Below are 11892 nucleotides of genomic sequence, written 5' to 3'. Positions count from 1 at the left end.
TTAGTAATTCGAACCACTCAAACACTTCCTCGTGTTTATAACAGTTTATTGTCAAATATTGGCATCTACAAAAATCAAATTTCCGTATACAATCCTATTTCATCTTTATATCTCAACCCGTATTGTTATTTCAGATTTTGTATAATATAGACCTACCCTCTTTTAATTCAGCATGGACCTATTTACTTCAACTGTACTGCTTGGAATAAGTATTATTTGTGTTCTGTATTTGTAAGTACATACATCATATGGATACTACTAGTATATCTATTATTTGCAATCAGTTAATACGTATATTATATTTGATATGATTACAAACTTAGGAATGGATATATTATCCTAGCATAACCTCACATTGGAATTTCGTAGAGCAAGGTTGTCAATTTCTAAGTGTGGAACTTTAGTACAACGTATTTGGCTTTAGTTTAAATTACCAATTGTTTTTTAGTCCTTCAATAGATTATTCAGACAAAATCAATTTTTTTTTCTTGGAACGTTATTTGATTCAATGTAATCTGTATGTGTTTGGTGCACAATAATTTATGATTGACTTTTACATTTGTTCTATTCAACCGGCATACAAACGTTTCCTTTCTTTTATCTTGGTCTCTTATAATCGTTACTTTGGATAGTAACATTTTTCAAAAAGCTTATACACCAGCAGTCGTATTGTTGTACTAAAATTTAGAATGGAAATGGGGAATGTGTCAAAGAGACAACAACCCGACCATAGAATAGACAACAGCAGAAGGTCATCAACAGGTCTTCAATGTTGCGAGAAATTCCCGCACCCGGAGTCGTCCTTCAGCTGGCCCTAAACAACTATGCTAGCTCAGTGAGAATGAACGCCATACTAAACTCATATTGTACACAAGAAACTAAAATTAAAAGTAATACAAGACTAACAAAGGCTAGAGGCTCCTGACCTGGGACTAGTATAGAACAGACAAGTTGGGACATTATATATAAAACTTTAAAATAGTTATCAAAGGTACTAGGATTATAATTTAATACGCCATACGCGCGTTTCGTCTACATAAGACTTAAATTACTCGGTCATTTTCATTTCAACATTTCTTACATCCAATTTGACATTACTTATACTTCCAACCTGACAATTTTTAGTTCAAACATGACACTTCTCTTTACCAACTTGCAATTGACAAAATGTAAACATTAGAATGCGAAATGTCAAGTTAGAAGTTACGAATGTAATCTACTTGATGTCCCTTTTGGTCCTTCGTAGTTTTATCGTATAAGCCATTACTCATATGATTATTTAAAGCTGGCTTCGACGTATACTACATTCGTTTCCAGGAAAGCAGTTGTACTATATTAATAGGAAATACTAAGAATATAAATGACACCAAGAGTTTAAAATATGTACCCTATATTAATGTGTAAATAGATATGTTAATAATTAGAACAACGTCTTTGTAAATTGAATTCTTGATGAGATATTTTTAAACACTGAAATGAGAAGTTTAATATCAAAAATAGGTCTAAATGGTAAATAGGTCTAAATGGTTTACATACATTTAAATCACACGTTTTGTATTATAAACTGATATAATACTGTCTAACAATATTTGATCCTGAAAATATATAGTAAAGCAAAACACTTTTGTACAGTTAAAACGTTTTTCCCTTCATCTTGCGCATATGTATTGTCAGGGCTTTTTATGTTTTGAGTATAGCGGTTGACTATGTGTAACGAAACATGCAGGCTGGCTTGTATGTACTGCGGGAATAGGGGTTACACATTTTTGGGGGTAATTCATGTGTAGTTTTCCGAACACCCTTTATTCGAGCAGTTCTATCAAGAGGCGGATTTAGGGGCTGGGGGCGGCCCGCCCCCTCCCCCCTTTTTGGGTAAAAATTTGATTGCTTATATAGGAATTCACTGAAGCGTGACTAGAGCGGGCCCCCTCTCAGGCATTCAGTGGGCCCCACTTATGAAAAAATTTGGATCCGCCACTGCTATCTACATACAGTGTATGTTCTCTTTCTAAGGTTTTAGTGGTTTTTCTTTTAACATCGGGACTTCCTGTTAAAAAATACACTAACTTGTGTTCTGAAATTAAAATAAAAAATATATATATATATATTCCTTTTACAAAAGTGCAACGTTAAGTTCTGTTGACACTTCATATATGAGGGTTATTAAAGTGGATATTTGGTCAGAGTCTGCAGAAAGGCTATATTTTAAAAGGATTGTAAGACGATTATAAACTTCGCTGATTTCTTTTGGTTTAAACTAAATATTAGAGGATAGTTCTTTGATTGGCGAATAAGTACAAATAAAAATATTATAGTTTCGAACATAATAATACAACTTGCTTCTTGTCTGATTTTACAAAGGAACATACAGTTAGTTCAAATATTATTTCAAATTATTGATTGACTTATCGTATTGAAAATCTTCATTTCATTCAAAGTTCAAAATATTATCATGGAGGTAAGCGAAGAATTAATACATTATGTATATAGAAATGTAAAATTAAAAATACTATTTTATTTAATGTTCAGAATAATGGAAATTTAAATGGTAGTGACTTTAATTTGAAGATGCAAGGCTCCGGTTCGTTGATGTAGGATACAGTTATGATATAGTTTGGTTTTTATTTGTTTATGAGCTCACACTGACTAAAGGATGTACGCTGGTCTGTTTTCAAATAACATTTTTTTTAAAAGACATCTATAAATTGATAGAGTAATTATTAATAATGGGACTAAAAATGCTGAAAAAAGGAAGGGTCCGTGTACTAGATTAATTTCCAAACATAAGCCATTGAAAATTTGGCGGGAAATGATTATCACCGGATTTTTAATCTATAATTATAAGGTGGTACCTAACACTTTCACTCAAATTAATTTGGCGCGTTTAATTTTCATAAATTTCTTACAAAGTTTTTACTTTGACCCTTTAACAAAAATATGAAAATTTCTAAATTTTGAACCAACCGTTTTATCAGAAAAATGACACTGGTTATATAGCAGTTTGACAAACACCAATTTTGATCATCGAGAAGCTTAATATTCGCTTTACACCACTGTGTGTGACACATCGTAATTAAAACGTTTAGCTGACTTTAAAGAGTTATCTTCCTGTAGTGTTAGGTACCACCTTAATCATATATTGGCAACTTTTTTCTTTCGACAACTATGGAAAACATTTTTAAGTTTTTAATTTTACAGTACTGCGTAACATGAGATAAAATTCACGGTACTACATATCTATGACAGTAGCATCTGGTGTTGATAAGTTTCTATTTTTTAATAGAAGTGAATGTATTAAGACACCATGATGGTATTTATATTCTGCAGTCCTCAGTTATTTAAAGGTTTGCGGTTTTATTTCCATATATAATTCTATAAAGTTTCTTCCAAGAAAATCGTCCCACTTAAAAATACTTCCTAGTAATTTATTTACCTTAATTGTCAATCTCGTGAAGCAATTATACCACCTTTAAATTAAAGTTTATCTTATATGACATATAATTACGTGATTCAAACGCATTTAATTTTCAAACAATAGATGAACAACCGTTAAACTAGATCATGTGTATCGATAATACGGGTATTTAAAGCTACACATTTTTTGTATTCAGTTTGTTTTTTTGTGAAACAAAATGGAAAGCATAATATCAACTGTCCTAATTGGAATTATAATCTTTCTCACCTTGTCTTACTTGTGAGTATAAATATTAGTTTAAAATAATCGTAGGAGTTCTAGTATTTAACCTTCGTTTAATAATTGCTATTCATGATACTTTGTTTTGTTTTTGAAACCTCGTACAAAATTCCTTCCTGTTTGTTATTGCTTAGTGGCCTGTTTTTATTTATTACTGATAAATCTTAAATACTGTGGTCAAACTCGTTTATCTAAAGAAAAACATTTAACGGAAAAAACATACCGGAACTAAATCAAGTTGAACTTGCAAAAAGTAATAAATGCGTATACGTAGAGATAGTCTAGATAAAGCTGTGATTTTTTTGAAATATATTATTAGATTCTCCGGTTTTTAAATAGAGTTATATAATGGCCAAAAAGAACACTTGTATTTTTGCGGCATTAAATGACACAAAGTTTGTGCATTTTAAAATTGGTATAGATTTAATCAAAAACACGCTTGTAGGTAAAACGTCTTGTAAAAACAAGTTAAATAATTGTATAATTAACGGCAATTATTATCGCTATTCTATTTTGAACAAGCAGTCGACCGCGAACGTCGTTTGGGTGTAGAATACAATTTACGTATTACGTATTATAGAAGTAAAACGAGAGAATAGGTGAAATAACTTTGTGCTTGTTGATCTAATACATGTATTAGAACATTCGCCATCCATCAGCTAGTCAGAATTCTCTAAAACTTTATTTGCATGCCTTAATTTCGTCCTTTCCTATGCAATAAAAAAAATGTGCAATTTACAGAAAGTTTCTAGTATTACTTTATTATCGGTACAGCCCTTGGATGGTGTAAACTTCCCCCAAAAAAACGTGTATGGTGTAATAGTGTGTGGTATATATGGTGTCATGGAGTAAGGTGTATGGTGCTATGGTGTAAGGGGAATGGTGTTTGAGGAATGGTGTGATTGTGTAGCGTGCGATCTTAAATGCCGTGAATGATGGTGTACGACATTTGATTGTTTTAACGCGAAGTTCTTTTTATTTATTTTTTCGAAGTGTAAACATAAACAATAATAATAATCATAATATTTGAAATTTAATTGCATAATGGTGCATTTCGGATCGTGTAGATATAATGGGGAATGGTGCAAAGATGTAACGTGTATGGTGTAATGGTACAAGGTGTTTGGTGTAATGGTGTATGGTGTTAGTGGGAAGTCTACACCATCCAAGGACTGTACGTGATATTCTCGAAGTACTGAAGCCACCCCTTGTTTCTGATACAAAACCCATTAAGTTGATATATATATAATTGTTGTGGTAATCGTCTGCCCAAATAACTAGACTTTGGTTGTTATGGTTCGGGTTATGGTGAAGGTTGGCGCCTGTTAAAACATTAAAACCTGCTGCATTTGTTTGTACCTGTCCTGAGCCAGGAACTTTTTGATCAGTGTTGATGTGGTTCATAAGTGTTTCGTTTTTCATATAGGTTCGACCGTTGGTTTTGCTGATTGCATTATATGATTTTACATTAGTCATTTTGGGGGTTCTGTATAACTGGCTATTCCGTTTGAGTTAAGGCTCCGTGTTTATGGCCGTACCTTGACCTTTAATGGTTTATTTTTACAAATTGTGACTTAGATAAAGAGGTGTCATATTGGCACTCATATCACATCATATATCTTTTTGACGGCATGAACTAAATTGTTTCAATGTGTTTAAAATAAATTCAATTTCTTGATTTTTTGTTCAGTTTATAGATATACAAACATTTCCAACACTATACATCATAGTTTGGTTCTGCGGTAAGTGCCTTACACTTTTCACCAGATAACTACATGCACCCTTTTTGTTCGTTTAAACATTAAACCGATCTATAACATATTTCGGTCCTCCCACGAACAAAACTATGACAAAAGTAAATTATATTACATACATTTTAAATAAGGTCGTTAAATTTCTCGTTTTAATTGTTTTACATTGTCATTTCGGAGCCTTTTATAACTGACTATGCGGTGTGGGCTTTGCTTATTGTTGAAGGCCGTACTGTGACCTATAGTTGTTAATTTCTGTGTCATTTTTGGAATCTCGTGGAGAGTTTTTTCATTGGCAATCCTACCACATCGTCTTTTATATATATATATTACAGATCTAACATTGTTGGGTTGATGTTTAGACGAGTTGTGTATATATACAATACAAGAAAGCATATAATAACCTTTTCGGGAACAGGGACATCATTGTCTATAGGAAAAAAAGAAAAAGACACAGACTGAATTAATTTACAAGAAAGTATACCTTTCGAACTTTCTGTTATGAACTTGTTCTAAAACTGAGGTTACCACCGTTCAGATTGTTTGTCTGTTAAAGCTTGATACTAGCAACTGTAATTTCATTTATTTGGGAAACACAGATAGAGTCATTGACACGGAGATTGACACGGAAATCGGTGGTGTACTTTAAAAATTTTGATATGAAGAGATACTTGTTTACTTTTAAAATTATATATCTGTATAAATTACAACTTGGAAGTTAAATACAAGTAAAAATATTTTTATAATTGAATATTGAGAATTATAGTATAAGTTGATATAAAATATCAATACTATAGATTGTATATTAACTAAAGTTTAACAGACAAGTATTAGTTTAGGTTAGAGATCAGTACAGTTATTAATGGGACTTTGTTAGAAATCGAGAAGTAGAAGTAAACTTCTGACGAATTGTGTCAAATCTTGGGTTTTTTTTACCAAATAAGTTGTTTGTTGCTTGGTATTATCGCTTCATTTCTTATATTCATTTAATAAACGTAAGCTTTTGGTCAAAACAGAAATCAAGAAAAAGAACGCAAAACTTGATGGTGTAAAAGTTTTATCCCCCCTTTTCTTTAAGGAGCCGCGGTACGATCTTTTATACCTTTCTCATGGACACATATTTTGATATCAGTTTATTAATAGATATTTAAATTATGTCTATTAAAGGAATTAGTGACACATAAAAATGATATAAATATTTATATATTGATGTCATTATACTCTGTAATAGTGTTGTATCTTCGTGATGAATTCTATAGCATGTCCCAAGCACAGAGAGGTTCTAAGTTAAACAAAGCCAAAGTATCATCAAAGAGAAACACGAAACCTTCACCTGTTTAATATTTGTGGATGGAACAATTTTACTACTTGAACATTTATATATTGATTTGGTTGGATCAGAATAAGTAATCTTATTTCAGTGTATGTAAAGTGCGGATCCTAAAATATCATTTTTACTGTATATGCCATAAATGTTTAATGTAGAATGATAAATAAACAGACGAACTTTTTTTAATTTTTGAAGAAAATGAAGAAAATTAGTTAAAATGTATATGTTCAGATATACATAATACTAATAAAACAAAGTTAGAGATGCGAGCGGGGTTTTATCGCGCCTAAAGCCATCCAGCTGTGAAATATATACCAAAATAGGTGAATATTTAGGACATTTCACGAACATATCGTGCAGGTGCTTTATAACTAACAGGTGATATGTTGTTGCAGTAAGAAATATTCATTTTAATACAAGTATTAAAGTTGTATAACGTAGAATATGTTTTGTCATTCAGTTTCTTCATATTTAACTAAATTCCACTATGATGATTTCGTAATGCTAGTCATGTTTACTGTCGAATAATGATACTATTCATTCATTTTCACTGTGGAGCGAATCATTATTATTGTATATGCGGTGCATTTTCACTGTATAATTTTATTTTTTTTATCTATTACAGCTCATTTCTTTAAACATGTAGAGAAAGACTTTAGTTGTTTTGCTTGCTTTTTTTTTTATTGGATAATCATTATGATAACACCCAATTTAATTCAAATATTAAAAATACAGGTTTAACCATGCCTATTCATATTGTTTAAAAATGTCAATCTTATTTACAAAGTTTGTATAAACAATTATACAAACAAAGCAAGAAAGCCAACCAAAGTTTTGCTTTACATGCATAAGGAAATTAGCTGTAAAGCCTTCATTTAGCCGATTTGCTCAAACAATAGATAAAGTAAGAGAAAGATTTGATAAAATTTAACATACGGAGGAAAGTTTGGTTTAAAACACTCTAATAAATTCAATAGAAATAACATTTATTTCAAATGTACTCCATCGTTTCTTATAAAGCGTACATGTATAGGGATCTTTATCCTTTTTTTTATTCATTTCCATGACACTTCACCACTAATTACGTACATCTTGATATAGATTGCACCTTTGTTTTCCCGTTTAAAAGGTTTTACACTGGAGCCCTTTATAACTTGCTGTTCGGTGTGAGCCAAGACTCCATGTTGAAGACCGTATTTTGACGTATAATGGTCTACTTTTATAAATTGTGACTGGATGGAGAGTTGTCTCATTGTCACATACGACATCTATAGATGGCTCAAAAACGAAACGAGACGGGATAAAAAGGGATAACAAAATCTACGCTACTTTTTTAATATATTAATAATGGGCTTAATATGAGTCAAAATAGAGCAAAATAGTGGGTCGCATTTGGGTATAAGCGTCACGCCGGATTGCCGATTTTTTGCAAGCGTGACAGGTGAAAGTCAATTGATTGTGTAGTGAAAAACGGGAAATGATGTCTAGCGGGACACGGATAATTACAAAAAATTAGAACTGCATAGTATAAGCGGGATACGGGAATCTGACAAAACAATAAGCGGAATACGGGAATCTGCCAAAACAGTAAGCGGGATCCGGGATCCCCCCAATGAGACCCCAGAATAAGATATGTTTGTATATTCATCCTATTGTTACAGTCATGCCTTCAATAACAAATGTATCCGATGCATGCATTTTTTTATATTTTTGGTCCCTTTTTCAATTTTGTGGGGTCCAAATTTATAGACAAAAGTCCTTTAATATAGATATTTGGAATTCGTTGACATGCTGAATCTAACCGTGTATCTAGTTTGGGAATTTTTTGCCTAGTTGCTGAAATAGCCCACATAGAGTTCCAAAGGGTCTAAAATCAACAAAAATGAATTGTAGCATGCATTTCGTGTACAATAACCCAAATGTGCATGGTTTTACCTCTGCGGTAGTATCCATTCGCGGATCTAGAATTTTTCATAAGTAGGGCCCACTGACTGCCTAAGAGGGACCGCTGCCGTCACGCTCCAGTGATTCCCTATATAAGTTAAAATCAAGGAGAAACGTAATCTGAAGAATACAATATGACATTTTGAGAATCGCTTTTGTTACAAGTTTGAACAGCTATATATTTGATGAGGAATGAATGAGGAGTTTGTATTTCAATTTGAAAATACATGTATCATAAATCCTAAAGTCATCAACTTAGTTTTTTTTTCATTTGTTGCAAGTGCATTTATCACATAATTCTACAATAAAAATTCCTCGCATCTTTGAAAATTCTACATTAATAATGACTGCACCAACAGTGATAATTCATCGCATCTATAGTTAAAATGGATCGCTTTTAATAATCGATATGCTATATTATGATGCTTTTATAACACTTATTTGAACTTTAATGCTATGTTTGTATATTATAAAGACATATCACAATGAAAATTTGTTAAAACTTAACTTAAAATCCTTTAACTTGGTATTTTCAAAACGTAAACAAATACAGTTTTCCCATGATCCTTTATTCTACAATAGACATATCCGCATATAACAGTAAAAATGAACTAGCTGGATTCGCACTTTATATACACTGTTATTTGTACTTTAAATATATGAAGATGAATATATTGGCTTTCGATTGTTAATATTTATATTCATCAAATATTCAGTTGCTTTCAAGATAATTTTGACAAAATCATTTATAAAATTAGAATTAAAATCGAATAAATTGAATAATAATAATATTAACACTGTTCTGAGGTACTGCCTCAACAAAAATGCTAATATAAACAAACATAAATATATATTGTGTCTATATTTAATACTTATAGTAAAAGCGAAGATATGGCTGGTTACGTGGTGTTCTTTGTTACCATTTTAAGAAAGCCAACCAGCAATGTTAACAGGCATTTAGTCTAGGTTACACGGGTCGTGTGTATCGTCAAATATAAATCAAAGTACTAAAGTACTGAATCTCGGATGACCGCAAGTTCTTGTGGATGGTCCGACAAGCACTTGTCTCAGAAAAAAATATCACATCTCTTTATCTAAAAGTGAGGTTACCGTTTAATGTAAAGATATAAAAAAATTCTGAGACAAGTTCGTGCGTGGATGATAAATTAATGACAGGGAATTCCACCTCATCGTAATAGCAATTATATTGTAGTGATACAAATCAGTATACTTTGGTCTGTTGTTATATATTATATAAGAAGTCCATTAGTAGTCACGGCTAGTAATGGTCTTCTGAGTATATTAATATTTGTAAATTACCGTTACATGTAAATATAATGTTCACACATGTATATATAACTCTATTCTGCTATATCAATATAAGTGCAGTGCAGGTGCATGGTCGACACTCTTCTGTAATAATTTGATTTTTCTAATTGATTGGATTTGAGTAGGTTTTCATATTTTCCCGCAAAGTATGTAATCTCTCATGTAGAGTAATCGTTCCTTTAGAGAGCACATGGGTCGACAACTCTGCATGGGAGATGATGCAAACGTTCTTGATATATTCTTCCGCTTGCGTGTTCATAGATATTAGTGATTTTTTTACATTTATATATATATCAAAACATTTTAATATTACAAGTTTGTCTTCTAAAAAACATATTTGATGAATATTCATTGAAGAAATTAATTTATAACCAGCGACAAGGAATGTTATTTTGCACTCTATGATTTCTGCGTATTTATCATGTTTATAGATCGGTTAAAAATCCAACACGAAAGTTAGTTAATGGAAATCTAGGCGATAGCAATACACCGATATACGGCCTCACGGTCATCCGCAGTAGAAAAGAGAAATGGTATGATTGCCAATGAGACAACTCTCCGCTAGACACAAAATGTTCAATGAAGTTCTTTAGTCTTTGTCAGCGGAAAAAAGAACAGGGCGAGTTACCATACGAAATATCACGTAATGATATGATAGGTTCGCACTTTTATAACAATAATACTGGACTTGAATGTGGCGAATCATACTATTGACAAGATTTGACGAAGTAATTTATTTCAAGACGATTAGAGTTTTGTCCAAAATGATAAACAATAAACAGTAATTTAAACTAATATTCACAAACTCTTTGTTACTTCATGCTACCGATATTTTTTTTTAATAAACTTATACCAGTAGTCTCCTTATCACGAACATCTAAAATAATTAACTGGCAAGAAACAATAAATAAAGTGACCGCATGGTGTCAAGTTTTTTATATATACAATTGTATTGAATGCGTGTACCTGGAAGTTCCTGGTAATTATTACTACTATCCCGGATAGTTTTGGGAATTTGAAACAGTCTTTTGCTTGTATCCCTCTATCTCCAACTTAGCTTGATCTTTCTAAATAAATGATCACATATACACATAAAAAATTGATGGTGTATGTTCGTGCTAGTTCAACAAGTGCCCACCCCGGGCCAATATATATATATATATAAATACACGTAACTCTTTATGAACAAGGAAGTAAAAAAGAAATAATGTGTTTTTTTTTTGTTAACCTATTAACAATAGATCGTGGATAATATTGTATTTATAATAATGAAACACGAGATCACATTTTTTTCAAGTATTTATTAAGATGATCGACAGATCAAAATTATGTGTATTAAGCTTAGCTTACTCAGGTGTGGCGAGCAAAACGGTTTAAAGGAAGACAAGTTTTCTTTGTAAATAGTTTGTATAAAAAATGGAATGTGTAACGTCGTTTATCTTGTTCGGGATTGTATTTACTCTTCTTTTAATCTTTTTGTGAGTACTAATCTATATTTTAACAAGTTGTTCTTTTAGAATCATGATTTACTGTATAAAGAAATCCGCATGCACCAATTTTATTTTTAAATCCATATGCAAATTCAAATACTAATTAATCTCTATAGAAATTACATAAAATTGTTATCTATGTCGGGAAACACATTGAAGTCGTTATCATGGTAAATTTTTGTACATATGTAATATATTGTGTCAATGGCGGATCCGGGGGTCCCGGGGTTGGACTCCCCTTTTTGTAGATCACAACATTTGAATGGGGGCATATTGTTGGCCTCCCTTTTTATCTTAGGTTTAGCCCCCCCCCCCCCCCCCCCCTTTTTTTATTTCTGGACCCGCCTCTGCTGT

General features: G+C 31.8%; 1 protein-coding gene across 3 annotated transcripts in view; it reads left to right on the top strand.

The window, feature by feature from the left end:
* Positions 1 to 94: 94 nt before the first annotated feature.
* LOC134685388 (cytochrome P450 3A13-like) overlaps positions 95 to 11892 on the top strand; it is a 34837-nt gene continuing 23039 nt past the window's right edge. Inside the window, exon 1 of one of the 3 annotated variants that reach the window (XM_063545108.1) lies at positions 95 to 231. In XM_063545108.1, coding sequence (XP_063401178.1) covers positions 173 to 231 — 59 coding nt within the window. In that variant the 5' untranslated portion in view covers positions 95 to 172. Of the gene's footprint in view, positions 232 to 3483; positions 3695 to 11336; positions 11527 to 11892 lie in introns of those variants that run through there. The other 2 variants (XM_063545107.1, XM_063545106.1) reach the window with 2 other exon arrangements.

Source organism: Mytilus trossulus, chromosome 9, assembly GCF_036588685.1.
Source record: "Mytilus trossulus isolate FHL-02 chromosome 9, PNRI_Mtr1.1.1.hap1, whole genome shotgun sequence".
Taxonomy (NCBI): Eukaryota; Metazoa; Mollusca; class Bivalvia; order Mytilida; family Mytilidae; genus Mytilus; species Mytilus trossulus.
Note: the sequence above shows the minus strand (reverse complement) of the source record. Positions and strands in the feature narration are given on the sequence as shown.